The 20,800-nt window shown below is 35.3% G+C and overlaps 1 protein-coding gene across 1 annotated transcript; it reads right to left on the bottom strand.

The window, feature by feature from the left end:
• Positions 1 to 4,070: 4,070 nt before the first annotated feature.
• LOC123681691 (alkyldihydroxyacetonephosphate synthase, peroxisomal) lies at positions 4,071 to 20,380 on the bottom strand. The gene is made up of 5 exons (XM_045619933.1): positions 20,132 to 20,380; positions 16,133 to 16,228; positions 9,438 to 10,045; positions 6,006 to 6,589; positions 4,071 to 4,927 (listed from the first exon to the last, which is right to left on the bottom strand). The coding sequence occupies exons 1-5, from the start codon at positions 20,248 to 20,250 to the stop codon at positions 4,487 to 4,489; spliced, it is 1,848 nt and encodes a 615-aa protein (XP_045475889.1). The 5' UTR covers positions 20,251 to 20,380; the 3' UTR covers positions 4,071 to 4,486.
• Positions 20,381 to 20,800: the final 420 nt, after the last annotated feature.

Here is a 20,800-nt window from a genome sequence, read left to right as displayed (position 1 = left end):
TCAATTTCCTAAGTTACTGGAAGCTTCCACATAGCCAAGAAGTTTCGAAATTAAAACATGAATGGCGACTATCCCAAAATGATCTCACTTCAATTCAACAGTTTCCTTACTCGATAGCGATCAATAAAAATATTAAAATTCATCTCATCCCAAGTCAATTTTAACTTCGCAGCTCCTCCGGTAACTCATTTAAAATTAATGTGTACAAAAGGAACTTTGAAACATTTGGTAACTGATTAACTCTGACTCTCGCTCCCTTCCTTGGGCACCTTATCTCGAGATTGATGTTTCGTTCGGGATCTTGGACGGAAATTAACTCGTTGGAAGATATTTTCCATGTCGGGAAATACCGGAAAAACCTTCGTTATTGCTTCTGCCCTCCGTTCAACTGCGTTACAATTGGTTTTTCCTCGATTCGTGGATTAAATCGAATCGGAAATACGTGAAATATTATCACGGTGCTAAAAATAGTTTATTTCTTTTTTGGGAGTAATAGGTGAACTTTTTTTAATGGTAGAAATAATGGATATATCCATGCTGTGTCAATTACCTAGAATCAAATTTAGGATGAACTCGTTTGGATTCTGAAGCACTATACTGTATGTTTTTATGTACAAAGTGATTCAATTAGTGCTTCCACATTTTGTGAAACGAAAAACCAAATATTTTTAACAACCAAAAAGTATTACGTGTACAGCTTTTCTTCCGCCGTTTTGCATTAGATGTCTGTAACGGTGAGTGGTAGTCGAAATAAATATATCGTAGATGTCATATAATAAGATTAGGTATCTGTAAACATAACGCCATCAAAATATTAGTCGATTTGTGTCTGCATTATGAAATTATTCTCGAATAAACATGTCAGCTTACAAGCCAAATTCTCGTCATTTGCGGGAGGTTTTAATTTTCTGCTTTAATATGAAGAAATCTGCCGCTGAGCTCATCAAATGCTCTCAAATACCTATGGTGAGGTCAGCACTTCAAGAATGGTGATTTTGACGACCAGCAAGTCATTGGAAGAGAGAAGGTTTTCGAAGATGCAGAATTGGAGGCATTACTTGATTAAGACTCTTGTCAAACGCAACATAAATTGGCAGGATCATTGGGAGTGCCATTTCAAAACGCCTGAAAGGGATGGGAATGATTCAGGAATAAGGAAATTGGGTACCGTACGAGTTGAAGCCGAGATATGTTGAACGGCGTTTGTTTGCTTCTGAACTGCTGCTGGCAAGACAAAGACGGACAGGATTTCTGCATCGAATTGTGACTGGAGACGAATAATGGGTTTTTTACGATGATCCAAAGTGCAGAAAATCATGAGGTTATCCAGGTCTTTCTTCCACGTCGACGGCCAAACCGAATATTCCAAGGTCATGCTCAATATTTGGTGGGGCCAGCTCGGCGTAGTGTATTAAGAGTTTTTAAAACCGACTGAAACAATCACAGGCATTCGTTATCGAACACAATCGATGCGTTGAGCCGAGCATTGAAAGGAAAATGGCCGCAATACAAGACGTTGCTTCCTCGGACTATCACTTGTTTCGATAAATGGCACAATGAAGAAGTAAAAAATTGTATCGATTCGTGGATCGCCTCAAAAGATGACCAGTTTTTTCAACGTGGGATTTGTACGTTGCCCGAAAGATGGAAGAAATTAGTAGCCAGCGATGGATAATACTCTGAATCATGAATGTATAACCAGTTTTTTTACAATAAAGCCTCGAATTTCGGGAAAAACGGTGGTAGGAAAGTTTTACGCCTAGGTATCAACTTCATTCAAATGACAAACTGAATGATATTTGACCAGTCGTTCCAAAAAAATTCGAATTCTGTAGAATCTTCTGGGAACACGATTACTCTCCGGAAATTCTGGTTCAAGTTCAAATTCTGGGCAGTCAGGGAGTTATTATTTAGGAGAGAATTGATTTTAACATCGAATTCATCAGTTATTTGAACTCAATCACTTAAGACCATTGTGGGCTCAACTGCAAAAATTAATAATGTATTAAGTACAAAAGTCACCTGAAAAAGTTGTGGTAGATACAATTATTGTGAAAATTCATGAGGAAAATCACATTACTAATCTACTTACTCCTCGACAATACCAAGATGCGAAGTAGGTTCATATTTCCTGCTAAAATTAAGACGGAATAACACTTCAGTGGACCCGGAAAACAGCAACTTCCACTCGAAGATGCTCAAACAAGTTTCACTTTTCGAAAGTTTCTCTAATACAGTCTCTCATCCACTTTCGAAAAGGAAGACCAGCGATCAAACGAGGGTATCTTCGCAGCTGTTCCAGAACTCGATGCATATTTTATGAAGCTTTCAGTGTTGTCGAGTACGAAAATTGATGAAGTTTCAAGCCACTAGCATTCACTTTCAAACACGGGACTTTGCGATCTGGGCTAGTTTTGCAGCGGTTTTTTTGGTTTTATTACTCGGGATTTCTCTTAAATTAACACGTTTCTTCCATTTATTTATTTATCTCTAGTTACCTACTTCCACGTAGAAAGAGAATTTTAGAATAGAAACATAAGCAAAAATATTATAGAGTTCACACAACTGAAAAAAGTGTGGCTTTTTGAGCTAAGATATTCTGGATATTTCTTCAATTTTCATGTCAACAAGTTCTATGTTCATCTACACTTATTCAAAGCTGAATGGGCTTGTTTGTGTAAGATAGAAAAAATTCCATGAATCCTTACTTCTGTGGAAAAGATGTAGGTATTCCTCAAAAAAAATTTTTCATTACTGCTGCCTTGTAGGATTCTTTTTGAAACTCACACAAAGCTTCAGGTTCAGCTAATGTCACCCTAACTATTGTTTCTGCAAGTTATCAGATTTGTCATGGTATTCCTGCAAACCCATGTCAGTAGAGAGTTTAGGATATGTGACTCCAAGCTTTTCAGCGTATTCCGACTGTCTGTTTTACTATAGGTATACATGCGCCCCTTTAAAAACAGCCTTAAGCAGATAGAAGAGCTCAATTTTGTTCCCATATAACCCCACGCTAATATACCTAATTCTATGATTCTGATCCATTATTATATGAAATAGAGGGTTTGTTAGGTTTACAAAATTCATAGCACTTACTATACCAAATATTGTATAAGAATGGTATGATAATGGACTTGAATAGAATTGATCAATTATCATAATCTCCTCACTCAGGATAAATTTTATTGCATACCTAAGCAAGCTACAGTTCCCTTGATGTGAAAGTAGGAGTATTGTTTCCTACTTCTGTTACATCCATCCATCCTTATGTAGTGACTGAGCATGCCCGAGAGATGGCGTTGCTGGCTTCGCGTCACTCTCGCGAGGCATCGGTAGGATCATAAAGAATCCCCGATATTGTACCTCGCCAAGGTGTGAGAAGGTGTCTTGAACAGAGATCGCTTGATAGGCCATCTGATGAGTCCACCAGCTATCTCGGGCGAAACACCTCAATCCCTAGGGAGAGGGTGGTGTCCCTACGATATTTGGCTCCAGAAAGCCACGCCAAAATTATATATCGACCTATACAATTTGAACTCATGAAATCCATTTCAACCGCTCATTTCTTGGCTCATGCTCATAATGAAAAAAATTGGAGAATGTACTATTCAAAACTCCAACAGTAGTACCAACAGGGTTCTCGTTGACCTATCCATCTGATATTAAATTCTAGCTCAAAACTGGTTTTGTTAATCTCAATAATTTTCTTTCTACATCTTTGGTATTTATCTTCTGTTGACTCTTTGATACCGGGTACCTTTTGTATGAAATGTAATTACCTACATTTTGAATTTGCTTACTCGAGGTTGAAGTACCACAGAATCCCTATTCTTTATACACGAATTACCTAGCACAACATTGAAATTTTTTTTGGAGATACAATAAAAAAGTCCAAGGTTTTTCAGAAGGTATTATTTTTATTTTTTACCAGATAACACCATTTTTGGTCCCAACTGGAAAATAAAATCATTACTTATTTGTTTTTTGATGATACAGATAATGGTTCATAGTTCTGATGAAATTAGAATCATCAAAAGCAACTCGAATTTTCCCAATAAACAAAAAAACTATTAAAAACTAAAAACTTTATTTGGCGAAAATTCGGTAACTACATTTCGAGACTAGAAAGGATTCCATATAAAAGTTGATACATTAAAAAAAAATAACACAGTTTGCATTTACGTCGGACAATTCTCACAACAATAATCGATATAAATGATTAAAAAAATAACAACAATAATAAAAACACTGCTTTAAATCTTTGGATCTGAGGAAGAACATGGAAAAAAAAATAAAAAAACGTACACACAAAATGCGTAAAAATGAAACACATTAAACGTAACATCAGCTAACGTTACTGATTTGACACACTGGGTACTGTCAAAATTAAATTATTCTAAAAACATTCTCATCACCACATCCCATATACAGCTATATCACTGCTTCTAGCAGATCAACTGAAAGCTTAAGGCAATTCTGGAATCCTTCATAACTTGGACTTGATCAAATTATTTGTTGCAAATATGTTCTGAGGGTCCAATTCTTTTTTGGTGGCGTTGAAAAGACCAACACCTACTTGGGACACTGTATCGGGGTACCATTTCTGCCTCAATTTACCAACCCCATGGTGGTGGGAGATGCTACCTCCATTGGCGATTATTTCATCTCTAGCTGCACATTCTATCTCGTGAAACGTGTGTATGGGATCAGATATGTCTCTGTGATTGAAGCCAAAGTAAAAGTAAACTACACAACCTGCGTCGTAAGTCTGTGTGACGCGACAACTCACTAAAAAGTAGCGTATGGAACGTTTTTGACATTCGTCTGATATTTTTCGTTTGACATTCGAGCACAGGCAGAGAACACGGTCCCAAGGAACTGAAGTTTCGAAGGATTCGGCTACTATTCTATATTTGAGGGCTATGTCCTGCAAAAAAATAATTTATTAGTGCGAAGAAAGGCAAGGCATTCAAGTTTTTTTTTAATTAATCATTTCTCTCCAGTACAGGGAGATTCACCGAGACGGCCTATTAGACGTTTATGGAAAACTAATCATAATTTTGTACTGAAAATTTGCATGTTGGGGTTTGAGACAATAATCTTTCTACCTAATATATTTCTGATCTCTACAACTTCCATAAAAACAGCTAATTCTAACTGTTGGGTGACTTCCAAAAACACAGAAAGAAACTAAAATTCGATGTATCGATAACTAAATCTTTTGATGAATTCGTTCATAGCTTTTGAACCTTCCAAATAAAAATTTCATCACTGATTTCATACTTGATTTTTTCCATTGTAAAAAAATAGTGTGACACGTCGATACTAAATGACTTGTAAGAATGAATTGAGATATTAAAATGAAACTTGTTGCACGTTCATATGAACAGTGTACCAACATAATAAAAAAAATAGGGTCATTGAAGGGCCTAGTATAAAACAGACAGGTAGCTACTACAGAGGATTAAGCTTCAAATAATAAAAAATGTAAATATAAGAAAAGAAATAAGACACTCGACTGTACGTTTCCACAATTTTGCAGTTTTTCAATACAAGTTTTCTTCATCAGTGCCTTATAGTTTGAAATATAAACTGAATTTACAAACCTACAACTTAATAATTAATTTCATTCAGGTACTTGCATTTGAGAAAAACCATAGAGTTCCTCTAGCGACATATAAAGATAGCAATCTCAACAGTAGATGCTCTCTCTTACTATCCTGTGAAATTGAAGTGCAAATCAACATTTACAATTGATGTCATAATGTCGATATTTATATTAGATTGTGAAACGTACAGTCAAGTATCTAATTTATTTTCTTTTATTAATATTGAAATTATGTTTCATCAAGGGATAAGCGAGGAATCAACTTGGATAAAAAAAATAGTTAGTACTATTTACATTAGGAACATTTAACTATGGGAATTAGGGATATTTCTGCCTAGAGCCTGCTAAATTTTGTGAATTTTATCAAATCACAATCTGATAACATAACCTATCTTACCCTAAGGTATGCTATCACAAAGGTTAGAGTGTATCCCCTCTCTCCGTTACTCTCACCAGCAGGAAACCCACCAAACTGACTAGCAATACCATAAACCTTCTTCTCCTGATCCTTCACCTCATCCTCCTCTCCCTCGAACAACAAAGTCATGACACACAGGGTGTTGAACCCGTAACCCTTGATCTTCGTGATGTAAAATTTCTTGAAGATGTCTAAGAAAGCGTGGAATCGTCCAGCATCTGGCTTCAGTATGAGTCCGAACTGGAACTGTTCGTTGTCCATCAGTCTTATGGAAGCAGGCTGGCAACGTCGCTTAGCGACTTCTCTCATGGTCCTCACGCCCATTTCGAAGTTGGGGAAGACAACTGACCCGTATTTTTTGCATTTCGGTAGTGGGCGGATTTTCAAGATCACCTCAGTGATGACTCCAAGGGTGCCTTCTGAGCCTAGGACAACGTGGTGGAAGTCTGGACCGCAGCTCATGCGTGGTACTTGGCCGTTCTTCTCGAGGACGCCCTTGGGTGTAACCATCCGAGCGTGTACTAGGAGGTCTTCGATGTTGCCGTATACATTTTTCTTCATACCTGTAATTATGATGATCTATAGTTGTTGAAAGAGATAAAAGTTCTCTAGTGACATATACAGAAATAGCTACCTCAACAGGTAGTCGTAGATCTTCTATATTACTATTCTGTGAAATAAGTATGCAAATCAACATGTATAATTGATGTCATAATTCTGATATTTGTAATAGATTTTGCCTTCAACAAGTAGACTCATTTGGCCGTCATAAAAATTATAGGAATATACCAATGAAAGGCTCTTAGCGTCCTGTTGCAAAATTTTGGATTAAATGTAAATAAGAAACATAAGATTGTTGTAAAGTTGAAATTCTCAGGCAACTTGTACGGTTGCAGCTTCTAAAAAAACATTAAAGTTTTCAGACAAAATTTCTATGTATAATGATGAATGTATAATCGAACAAGATTAGATATCTGGGTTATCGAACTGCTAAAATTGTCTCTGTGATTAATTCAAAAATTTAAGCCGTCTTGGCCTTCACTTCATTTACATTTATTACATTTTTTAATGAAATACTTCTCATTTTTTGCAAACAATAGTCTTGATCTGTGCTGAATCGAAAATCATTTGAATAATTTTCAATTCAAATGGTAGCCAATTCATTATTTTGGCTACTTTTGAATATTGTTCTCATTCAAATTTTTGATGAAATTATCACCTTGTTATTTTGTAGTCAATACGCACGGGTCGTGCGATATTTTTTATGATTCAAAATCATTACATATTTGATTTTTCATCAATTCACAAACAACATTTTGAGTTCACCGTACAGAAATACTTTCTTTGAATTACTTTAGTGAACTCTGAATAAAGGATCACTAGAAACGAAAAAATGTTAGATTCACTAAAGTCTATAATTCGAATAGTGTTGTTTCCTTCGATACATACCTTTTACAATCAACAAATGGTGATGGAATAGTAGCTATTTCTAATTATGACATTACGTACGAAAATGTATCCTAGTGAAATAAAGTAGGTGTCCTGATTTCATGTAGGTATATAATGAGTCATCCAGTACTGAGGAAGCAACATCTATTGGAGATGTTTAGTGAGTTAGGTCATAGTTTAATTGATTGTCTAGCCCAATGGAAGGAGAGATAAGATCATCGATTCTAATTTGCTTAAAACTTCGTTGCAATGAATATCGGAAAATGTTGGCAGAAATTAAACAAGCTGATCTGTTGATCAAAGTAACCCTTAGATGGTCTTAAGCCATTATATGATGATGAATTCATGGTCAAAATCAATTCTGTCCGTCCGGCGGACCTGGAGAGAATTTCAAGGTACCTTTTTTTGTTGAAAATTTCATTGTAGTTTTATTTTTTAATAAAAAAGAAGTACATACAGTTCTTGCATATTTCTATTAAATAATCTGACATTACTTTGGCATGCAAAAAATTGGTGAGCATGAAAATATTGATGGAAGAAATCGAGTGAAAAACGCAGTGTGTGAATCTAATAATTCCGAAAATTATATCATTCCTCAAGTTAATCAGTGAAATTTATGAAGCTATCAAAAAGCTATTAAAAGTTTAAGCTGACGTCATTGCTTCCCGAAACTTTTTTCATCAGATAGTCTTCAACTCTGAAAATTTTAATTCCTTTCATTATCTAACATTATATTTTCATATAATCACATCTTCAGAAATGTGATATTTTCGTATAACAATAGTATCCACAAATAAACTGAGGTTAATAAGCGATGGATCTTGCGCGAGTCTAAAAGAAAATACCTATTTTTATTTTGTATATTCTTCTTTCGAAAAAGCAATTTGCAATCTATAATCTATTTGAAAGACATATCTTGTATCTGGTAATTTTTTTTCTTAATATGGCTAGACTGGGAACTTTTACATGGCACGTAGCCTAAGTGAGTGTTTTATATGTAAAATAGAAATAGGTAGGTACATATTCTGTGAAGATAGTGCAAGTGCAAACAGTAGAATTGGCCTGGATTCACTTCAATATTAAAATAATGCTGATATCAGCCTGCAATCTTTTCTGTTCGAGATATTCGAAAAATTTCAAATTTTTTTTTTTAGTAATTTCTATGGTTTTTATGATGCTGATAACAGAAGAGAAAAAAGACCCAATAAATTTACAGGAGTGAATAATGGTTACAATTCAACAATTATCTATAATATAATTCCAAAATTTCCATATGGAAAGTAGAAGTACAAGATCAACACTCTTACACCCAGTTTTAATGCCTTCATTGAAATTTTATTCCCCCAGTAGGAGAAGACTATTGGCCACCTACACCGCTTAGTGAAGGTTTAAAATTTTAAAGCGGCATTAAATTTTAATGAACGTTCCTGCGCTTGGTGTAGGAATCACTTGAAATGAATATATATAATTCTCAAAATATTTTTCTGAATGAAGAAACAAATGTAAACCTATCCACATTGTTGAATATCTTTCGATAGTTCAGAAATACCAGACGGCAAATGTATAAAGTACCTGTAAATTTTATTGAGTCCTTTTCATTTTTCATGGATTTTTCGATCAACGTTCAAATTTTGTATCCAACATAAAGTTGATCTACAAGTTCTTTTTTGTATCAATCGAAATTTAAAATTAACCTGAAGAAGTCACAGAGTTTGCGAAACAGTTATTTATATTGAAATATTTATGGAAATTAATATTGTTTTATTATATATTATAATGAAGGAAGTCAAAAACTATGAAAATATTGCAGTTCGACGAAGTATTTTGAGATTACGTATTTTGCATATCAAATATAAAATAAAAAACGATTGAGTATTTTCCATTTGAAATACAAAATTTAAGAAGCATTTGCATTCTGTATTCAAATACATTTCAAAGCTCTTCCAAACCAAAAATACTAACCAGAAGCTCTAGTGGCCACCCAGCCACCCAGACTCGAGAACTCGTAACTATCCGGCTCGTGGCCCGTGGTGTACCCCAATACCCTCAGCTCTCTCTCCAGATCCTGCCCCACGATACCGCTCTCGAAGCAAGCCACCAGGTTGTCCTTGTCCACCCACATGATCCTGTTCATCTGGGAAGTGTCCAACGAGATTATTGTCCTACGCTCGTCCGCCGGACACTCAACGGCACCGGAAACGGCAGTCCCACCCCCGAACACTAGCACCACCAGGTCCAACCTGCTGGCCAACTGGACAATGCGGACCACATCTTCGTGACATCTGGGCCAGAGCACTATGTCTGGGATTCGTTTGAACATGCCGTATCTGAGAGTGTAGATGTCGTTCAGAGTCTGCCCATGGGCTCTGATCAGCCTGTCGATGCCTTCCAGGGAGTAGGAGATGTTAAGGTTGGCGATGTCTTGGAGATGCTCTTCGGTGATGATGGGTTTGGGGTATTGGTCCTCCGTCAGGACGTCTTGGGCAGTATGGGGATTCTCGAGCACTACGTCGAAGGTTTCTTTGACCCATTTTTTGAAGTGGGGGAGGACTTTACCTGCTATGGGGTATCTGGAAAACGAGACTTCATTTAGAATGAAAAAGTATGTTTTGAAGTGGTATTATTATTATTTACTAAATCAGGGTCGCTGCGGTTCTGTTAGCCTTCCGGGAACATCAACCAAATTGATCTTTTGTTCTTAACCCTATCTCTAACCTATCTATTCATACAAACCCAGGGAGGGTGTCGATACGATTAACGAAACCGACGACATTCTTAGCAGCCTTGGTTATTACTTCGTGAGTATCAGAACTGACTTTCTCATGTGAGTGGTTCTTAGGCACACTTGCACACTATGTGTTCGGCTGTTTCTACTTCCTTTCCACAGAGCCTACAGACATCTGCTGACTTACCAAAGCCGTACCAAAAATATTTGCACCGACAGTGTCCTGGCAGCGGTCCCACTATTGTCCGGAGCTCAGCTCGTGGTAGCTTCAGTTTCAGTTTCTTTGCCTGAGAGAGGCACGGAGTGTTTCTCCAGAGGGTTTTTCTAGTGTCCCAATCCCATTGTTGGACCGCTGCCTTATATTGGTCTTTTCCAAGCCCAAAGAGGGGCTCAAGACCAACAGGTGCTAACCTTGGTGCCATTTTTGCGAGTTCATCGGCTTTTTCGTTTCCTTCAATATAATAATGCCCCGGTACCCATAGTAGGGTTACTTTATTGAAGTGGGAATCCCAACAACCAAGTCAAATTTGTGCAAAGAACTTTGTGGACGTCATCAGAAAATATATTAAAATAATCATGTGGAAGTGATCAGATAATAACGGGTGTTTTTTTTCGAGGTATATAACTTTAAGGTGGCATTACTGTTCAAGATGGCGACCGATTTAACAGCTGTCAAGTGATTTATTCTCAGTTTGGTTTGGCAATTCATCATGAATAGACTCACACTTGAACAACGCTTGCAAGTAGTGCAATTTTATTTCGAAAATAATGGTTCTGTGTGGAATACGTATCGCGCACTACGTCCATTTTATTTTGTTTAAATGGCTACGTCAACAAACAAAACTGCCGCATTTGGAGTGAAGCTTATCCTCAAGTGTATGTCGAAACACCGTTACATCCAGAAAAACTGACTGTTTGGTGCGCTTTATGGGCTGGTGCAATCATTGGTCCGTACTTCTTCAAAAACGATGATGGCCAGAACGTTACAGTCAATGGTGATCGGTATAGACCCATGATTACTAACTTTTTCATTCCTGAATTGAACAACCATGATGTCCAGGAGCTTGGGTTCCAACAAGACGGCGCATCATGTCACACAGCTCGTGCCACAATCGATTTATTGAATGACACGTTTAGTGATCGCCTAATTTCACGTTTTGGATCTGTGAATTGGCCTCCAAGATCTTGTGATTTAACACCGCTTAGACTACCTTCTGTGGGGCTATGTAAAGTCATTGGTCAATGCGGATAAGCCACAAACCCTTGACCAGTTGGAAGACAACATTCGCCGTGTTATTGCCGATATACGGCCACAAATGTTGGAAAAAGTCATCGAAAATTGGACGTCCAGATTGGACTACATCCGAGTCAGCCGTATGTCAGAAATCATATTTAAAATGTAATGCCACAAGATTATATTGCGGATAAATGAAATTCATGTCAATCGAATAATCCATCGTTGTTTTATTGCAATTTAAAGTTCTATAGCTCTACAAAAAATACCCTTTATATTAAAAGAAGACCTAACAATTCTTTATTGAATATAAAGGAGGAAAAACATAAAGCAACCTATTGGTATAAATACAGGGTTTTCCAATAAGAGATTTTATCTGGTCAGCTGTCACTTTTGAAGCTGTCATCTTTAAACATTCGACAAGTAAAAACTATACAATTACTAATAACTGAAAAAAGAACAATATAGTCTCAACAACGCATTGAAATTGTTTAGATTCACTACAAATATGGTGCAAATTTTGCAGTCACAGTTCTCAAAACTGAATCTTGAAATTTTCTTTAGGTCTTATGCTTTTAAAGTTCAGTTAACACAAGAACTCAAGCTAGTCTATCACCAGCAACCATTTTACTAATTGAGTCCTTGAAATGCACCCAAATGATCCGGATTTTCATCGAAATATCATCTTCAGTGATGAGGCCCATTTTCACCTCGGAGGCTTCGTTAATAAGAAGAATTTCTAATTTCTTCTAATGGATGCGCTAGCTCCAAATAAATTAAATTAGAAGACAGTTCAGTTTGAACATTTAACTGTCACACCTCGTACATATTTCAGACATGAAATGAACTTGAATTCTCGCCATACAATAGCTCATTGTGGTAGCTCGTTTACGAACAAAGTGTTTATTACAAGAACAAATAATGTTTTCACATCAACTCAATCTCGTACAAATAGTTTTATAATCCGTTTTGATAGTTTTTCGATGCGAAACAATAAATTAAACATGAATAAACAATGAATTTTGCTATTTCGAATTCCGTTGAGTCAGAATGAATGAATGAGTACTTGTCATAGGCTATAGACTATACTATATATAGAGATTTCCTCGAAAATTGAGGACCCTGGTATCCAGTCTTCGTTATAGTTGAGACATTTTGATGATTATGAATCATGACAAAATTGAATTCAATGGATAATATTTGCATTTTTTTGAAGAATTTACATAACGTTTAATTTTGAGAGTCCTAATTCCAAAATTTCAAAGTAAGATTATAATTTTTCCATTTTTTAAGATGCAGAATAAATTTTGTGGGCCAAGTGGAATTCCATTCCGTTTCAAGGACTACAGCTAACCTTTCTGTCAAACTGAAGGTCAGCCTATATTCGACAACTTGTCATTGATTCATCAGATAATATTACGATATCATATGAGAGGGCAGGTTTCTGAAATGGTTGAAGATTTTTTCCCTAAGTCTTATAGTTCTCGAGATGCTATCAGTGAGCATCGAATTTGGGACAATTAAAAAGTTGAGGGTATTTCCGATGCAACCGGATGTATATTATCAACACAAAATGGTACATCATATGCATTTCACGCCATTGCGTTTACCTCCAAAATTTAATAAATATTGTCCTTTTCGTTCAAACGAAATTTCCTTGGTTCCTTACTTTATCCCAACCCTGTATAATATACAGGGTGTTATCAATTAAGTGCGGAATTTCTTAGAGCGTGAATCCTTGAAAATTGAAGAAGGTCTTTCATATTAACGAAAACCTTCAGGTCTTTTTTTACATTATATTCTTCAAAAAATCATAAAGCATAATTTTAACTTTTTTGAAGGAATGGCATTTGGTTAACATGTTTTACCTACTTATACTTCTCTAATTTTCTTGTTAAGAGGTCAAACAAGCAATTCTTTTTACATTTTTTGCCAGAATTTTTCAATTAAACGGAATTTCTACATTTTGAAAATATATCAGGTGTGTGAATAAGTCTTTCCCGTTTTTTGTAAGAGATGGCGCCACCAATACTGTGCGAGTATTTAATGGTTACATATGTCATAATCAAAGCTTATTCATCTGACAACAATTTCACACTAACACATTAGTTGAAATTTTTTCGCATCATAAATTTTTGAAATCGTGAAAATGTCGAAATTTGAGCCGAGTCGACGTCATTTGCGGGAAGTTTCACTTTATTGGTTCAATTTGAAGAAATCTGCTGCCGAGGCGCATCGGTTGCTTCAGGAAGCTTATGGAGAAGGTTGTGTCGATGATTCAAGTGTTCGCGGATGGTTTCGACGCTTCAAAAGTGGCGATTTCGACGTGGAAGACAAGGAGCGTTCCGGGCGGCCGCAAATCTTTGAAGATCAAGAATTGGCGACTTTGCTTGATGAAGATTCGTGTCGAACGCAAGAAGAACTTGCTGAAGCATTGGGAGTTGACCGAACAACCATTTCCAAGCGTTTGAAAGCCATGGGAATGATCCAAAAGCAAGGAAATTGGGTGCCGTACGAACTGAAGCTGAGAGACGTCGAACGGCGTTTTTTCACTTGCGAACAGCTGCTTCAGCGACATAAAAGAAAGGGTTTTCTGCATCGTATCGTGACTGGCGATGAAAAGTGGATCCGTTACGATAATCAGAAGCGAAGAAAATCATGGGGACTACCCGGCCATGCATCATCATCGACGGCCAAGCCAAATATTCATGGCGCCAAGCTCATGCTCTGTATATGGTGGGACCAGCTAGGTGTGGTTTACTATGAGCTTCTGAAACCGAATGAAAGGATCACAGGCGAGGTCTATCGACGACAATTGATGCGTTTGAGCCGCGCACTGCGAGAAAAACGGCCACAATACTCCGACAGGCACGACAAAGTTATTTTGCAACATGACAATGCTCGCCCACATGTTGCACAGCCGGTGAAAACATACTCAGAAACGCTCAAATGGGAAGTCCTACCCCACCCGCCATATAGTCCAGACATTGCTCCGTCTGATTACCATCTCTTCAGATCCATGACGCATGGCCTGGCTGACCAGCACTTCCATTCCTACGAGGAAGCCAAAAAATGGGTGGATGACTGGATAGAGGCCAAACCGGTCGAATTTTTTCGCAACGGGATTCGTATGTTGCCAGAAAGATGGGGAAAAGTTGTAGCTAGCGATGGCCAATACTTCATTTTTTCACAATAAAGGCTCAAAATTTGAAAAAAAACGAGAAAGACTTATTCACACACCTTATATGTTGTGTTAAATACGGAAAATAAGTAGTTTCTTAATGAAAAAATTAAATACAACATCGTGTATGAACGAAGCGAAAAAATCTCGAAAATGGCTGTCAAATTTTCTCATTGGTAGAAAATGATCAGCAATTTCAAGGAAAAGTAAAAAATTTTGTCTCATTTCAAGTGACGGCACTTACTTTTCAAGGAGAAACTTTAATTTTTCAGAAGGGTTCACAACCCCTAGAATTCTTCGCACTTACAGGTAACGCCCTGTAAATTTTATGCACCGCCGGAAAATATCCATGTAAAGCTTATTACGGGACAGACTATATACATTTCTTCCTATCTAATTCTGCGGTTAAATCTACACCGATGTTCCATTCTTGCCTTGGATCCTATCTAATCATTGTGTGAAGCAACAATTTTTTTTTTGTTCCGAAATAACCGTTGTTTTCGTGGTCTTTGCCAAGACAAAAAGCAAATTCGCTCCGCCACAAATGATCCTAATTTTTTTTCGTGATATCGAAGAACCTACAGAAGTTCTTACCGGCTACTGATGTGATGCCTAAAAACGATCAGTGAACCATAAAGTTGGTAATTGATTCGATAGAACACAATTCTCTAGTCACGTGGAAGAATTCGTTATTTTGTATGACATTGATTCAAGTCTTCACAAAACAAAACAGAATTTCAGTATATTATCACTTTCATTAACTTATTCAGATTAGAATTAGATTAGAACTTTTTAGTTCAAGTAGAACTATCATTTTATAAAGTTATTACCTGGACTTTTGAATGACCCTGTATTATTCACGCAAAATCTCAGTCGGAGATATAATTATTTGTGTTTAATTTTTTTCAAAAATACGCCTTCAATCCTCTACAATATTGATAATTATAGCAAATAGCGAAAAACCCATAAGAAACTAAATATTTGCAAAAATACCCTATCATATGTAGGTTTTGAGACAACTTTTAGGATATCAAAATGCAAGTTTATAGGAGTTTTTACTTGGGTATCTCAAATTAAGAGGTGAACTACTAAGATTAGTGCAATATATTCAATGTGCCAATCTGAATTTTTTCCCAAATATCTAAACGTCCATACTTATTTTTATAAAATTCAGACCGACAAAAGGTGAAATATGGAAATACAGGCTTTATATGGAAAAACTTAATTCAGCATTTGAAGCCATCTAGGACCTAAAATGAATCTTCATACAAAATTTCACTAAAATCAGATAATGATTGTTGACGCTAAGGATGTTAGAAAGATGTACGGACACACAAACCGACAGACAAACGCGAAACCAAAGTTGTTTATGTTTGCGAGTGGAAATTTCGAAAACTGAAAACAAAAAAGGTTTGATCTCCAATTACAAAATGTTCATTACCTTCGGTAGACACGAAAGTAATAAATTGATCAAAATTGAAGCACCTTCCACAACATCTAATGATATAGCCACTCACCTATCTCCGCTGAACCATACTTTGATCTCAGGTTCTTCCTGTACTTCGAAGCTAGAATCCTTGTAACCCCAACCATTCCACTTGAGCAGATCCTGTCTGAAACCGAAAAAAAGGCCAGGTGATAAATTGTGTTCGAAACCCCACAACCCTAATAAAAGAGTAGGGAAGTGAACGTAGGGGCAATGAACTAATTTAATTTCATCTGGATACACCAGATGTACCTACTAACTGGACAAAAAAATTAGAAAAGGGTTTCCCTTGAAAAGTTGTTCACTTCTAAACATGGAAAAAAAGTATTTCTTATTCTTTTTTCGATGCATTTTACAAAAGATCCGTTCGTGCACAATGTTGTATTTTGATTTTTTATAAGGAAACTATAAATTACTTTTAACTCGACTTCTACGGAAACACCAGAACAGTTTAAAGAATTTAACGATGAATCGTTATTTTCAACCCCTTTTTGAATTGAGAAATTTTGTTTCGATAAGAAGTTCTAGTAAATAAAATAATATAAAATATATTATAATAATAATATAAAATATAATACAAAAATTGGGGTTTCATGTTGCATCCGTTTAAACTATTTCTCAATTTCATCACTTTGTCTGTAATTTCGAGCAAGAAACGGTCGTCTAAATTTTGTTTTGCTGTAAATTCAAAATTTCAGATTCGATCAAGATGAAAATTTGCATTTGGATGTAGAATGACTATTTGAGGCTTCGTGCGAAATTGCATGATCACAGACTTGAGATTTTGGGTGTCGATCCGAAATAACAATTCAAAAATTAAATACCAATCTCAAACACCATATAAACTTTCCATCTGATCACATCGTCAGAACCATACAAATATCAAGAATAATATTGAAAGAGAAACAACCAATATTTTCGTGACTACAGATTCGATCCACTTGAGATTTTACATGTCTATAAAGAATAACCTTTTCAATCTTCGTGCAAAATTTCGTTTGGATACAATAACCAGAACCATAGAAAATTCAAGAAGAATATCTATCATCATAAATCGAAATTCAATCAATATTAATGAACTATTGCTTAGGTATATAAGAAAAAATATCGAACATTCGTAACGCTAATTGAAAATGTAGTGACTCGGTTTGCTCGCTAAAAAAACAACAGGTTGTTTTGTTGATGTAAGAAAACGAGTAACATTCGATAAAATTGATTCTGAGAAATTGCTCTATGTCACCTGGTCTGTTGGTTTCTATGAAAAAACGGGGGTAACTATACCTTGAATATAAAAAACATCAAAATGATCTTATACTCAAAGAAAAATACAAAATATCAGAAAAATTATTCAATTATAAGTGCTAATATTACCAGTAACAAAAAAAGAAATAATCTCGGAAATAATTAATCAAATTGCAATGCTAAAATATAATGCAGCTCTTGGAACGGGCGATCACCTTGAAAAACATAGCTTCAGAAATTGCGAGATCATTTGAACATGTTTTGAATTTGTCAATCAATGAAAGTAAATATTTAAAAAAATTAATTTCACCAGTTTATATATCTGATGTCGGAAACTACCGTCCTGTAGACATAATAAATAATGTAGCGAAAAATTTGGAAAATGGCCCAAAACTAGGCTTTTGATTTTTAGGATTAACATTTTTTTTTGTATGATAACAACGTCATAATTTGACTGACAAGATCATCGAAAGGTTCTACTCTTCCTACGATATTACTTGAAAATCATGGTATCAGAGGGAAAGTTGCTAGTCTTTTTTAATCGTATCTTGAATTTCGTACGCAAGTTGTGAGGTGTATTTTTTGTTTTTTCAAAAAAATTAATAAAATGAATCAATATTAAAGTAAATATTAGATCGTAAACACGATCATCAAGCAGAAATCTACAAGTAGGTTGAGTGATGATGAGTTAAAAATTCATACGATATTTTTTGAGAAGATTACATCAATATCAATAAATTTGAACAAGTATTCAAAAACTCCGACATTAACAGAGTTTTTCAAAGTTTTTTTCGTGAGAATTGACGATTTCTATGAAAGGAAACAAAATGCAAAATGTCTTACGCACTTTAAAACGAAATGGTATTGGCGATTGGCGTTTTAATAATGTGAACTGTGCGAAAGCCATTAATTTTTTATCCATTCGCGTAAAAGCCCATGCCTTAATGAGGCCCTAATTTTTGCGTAGTGACGCTAGTAAAACTTATGATAAGCAGCGTTTAAAGTAGTTTTCATAAAATTTATCAACTTAATTATTGCCGGTCGACATTTCCCATCATTTATAACGAAATTAAAATAGTTCATTGTGGTGTCCAGTAATTTCTGGTTCCCTCGTGTTTCACAAATTAATTTAACCGTGTACTCATTTGTTCCACGAGTTTTTCACGCATATCGTTATTTTTTGTAACCGTGGTTTTAGAAATATTCTCAGACATTTCAAGGAAAAAATAAAAAAAATACTGACGTGAATCCAATATGAAGCGCTTGCTCAGATTCGTAATCTTACAAACTTAAATTAATTTTCCCATGAACCTTACAACCGCTACGTTACAATGGAATAGCCAATTTTGATGATCAATTTTCAAAGTGACATACAATGAAAACATAGAATTACGTGATACTCACAGTGTTTTATTTCCTCTTAAATATTCGAGCTGGATCTGTTATTATGGAATTATTGGCTATTTCTCTTTCCAATATATTCTTTTAATTTTCTTTAGTAGGATATTGGTTGAAATTTGTTTATATCTCACTTGAATTTTCTGTGGTTCTGGTGAATCTGTTATTTTGAAATTATCAGGAATTTCAAACGGCCATATTCCCGGAACCCCTAGTCAGATAATGCTCTTAAACGAACTCAATAGCGACATTCGACATCCGTACCTACCCTGAAAATTTCAAATTTCCACGTCATTTCGTACAGAAGTTATGGTGGTTATTGCCGGCCGGAAATACTCGAATTTTACCATGAAATGGTCATCATGAGTCCTTATCATTTTAGAACATTATCGGCATAAATTCCGAAAAACACTGAAATTGAGTCGAGATAGGGCGATCTGTTCGGGGAACGAGTGCTCAACTCCCACTGCAGCTTATTTTCTAGTGGAATTTTCACAGAAGATAATTACAATTTATAGTAAATAATAAGAAAATAATTCTACAACTTGTTGTTCAATCAATAATTATATTGTACGAAATATGAGAAAAAATTGAAATTTTTTTATGGGCTCACACTCAACTAAATACATTCGTATTCAAACAGAAATAATTCGAGGAATTATGAGTATCGGGTATTTTTCAAGATAGTTTTCTGAGAAAACATCCCACCTTGCGTAAATACATGTGCGTACCTTAGAAATCGTATATTTTATCTAAAGTAAATATTATAGTCTCAGATATTTCCGATGCTACATCGTAATAATGTAAATATTAAATTTAGGACGGGAAAAACATTAAAAATTTCGTCAACACGAGAAAATTCACAATAAATTTAATCTTTTTATAATAAAGAAAAATCTTCTTTCGATAGCTACTATAGTTACATTTTCTGGTATTCTGATATTTAAAGGAGCTAATGAAATTGCAATAGTTCTACAATTTGAAAATTTTCAAAAAAACGCAATTATTTCAATTTGAATGAAAAGCGGACAGAAAAATTATAGTTCAAAACAGATTATGGTATTAATTCAAAGATCAATGGTTCATATTTTTTCAGATTATCAGGCTTAATTTCCATTGTACAATATAATAATTTAAATATATTTTATTATTCAAAAATAGTAGACACTGATGTTCCAAAATTGAAAAGTAAATTAATTTAACATTTTCTGGTGCGGACAATCAAGTTTGATCCAGCCAAGAGCAGAAAATTCAAAGTTTGTCAAGCACACTGAAATATTCATTGCAATAAGACCTTTATTAAATTATTTCAATTCGAAGAAAAGCGAAAGCCAAGAAAATCAATCTTATAGGGGTGCGTAATTCCGCACTAATCTATTTATTAACTCACCGATATTTTGGTACAGCACTTTTCACTATAATCCCTTCAAATTTCTGTTTTTCTTGGTTATGAGTCCGGGATCGGTCAATAGAGCTTTGCAAAGCGCCGCCACTTTCAGCGCTTGTCATTTTCACGACTTCCACCAATTCCTTACCTTTATTATTTGTCGCTAAACAATCATAGGTAACAATTTGTTGTCCATTTAATTCTTATCTGAATAATCGCACCCACCACTGCTCTGCTCACTCCCAGAGAGATCTTGCGCCGACGCATGAATGTCATTAACATAACCTAAATAAAATTTCGGATCGATAAGAATCCTGTCAAGAGTTCTATGTTTTTGGCTTTAACCATAAAGGAACAGTAGGGCAATTGATACAACTGAGTGGCTCTTGTTTTTTAATATTATGGAATTTTGAATAATTATTTTGAAAGCTTTATATGCATGATTGGTACTTAAGTGCAAAAGATCCTCTTATCTTAAAAAAGCATATTTGGGGAATAGGCAACCGTAAATACAACTGAAGAGGATATCTCATGTTGTTATACCAAACTTTCAATAAAATACTACCCAATAGATTTCATATTCTGTCTTATTTGATGATTTACTCTTGTGATATAAAATGTTTTTGCAACTATTGAATAAATTTTGAACAAAAGAATTCTCGTTTTGTTTAC

The sequence above is a fragment of the Harmonia axyridis genome, chromosome 6 (assembly GCF_914767665.1).
Source record: "Harmonia axyridis chromosome 6, icHarAxyr1.1, whole genome shotgun sequence".
Classification (NCBI taxonomy): domain Eukaryota; kingdom Metazoa; phylum Arthropoda; class Insecta; order Coleoptera; family Coccinellidae; genus Harmonia; species Harmonia axyridis.
The sequence above is the reverse complement of the archived record's forward strand: the minus strand, read 5'-3'. Positions and strand labels throughout refer to the sequence as shown.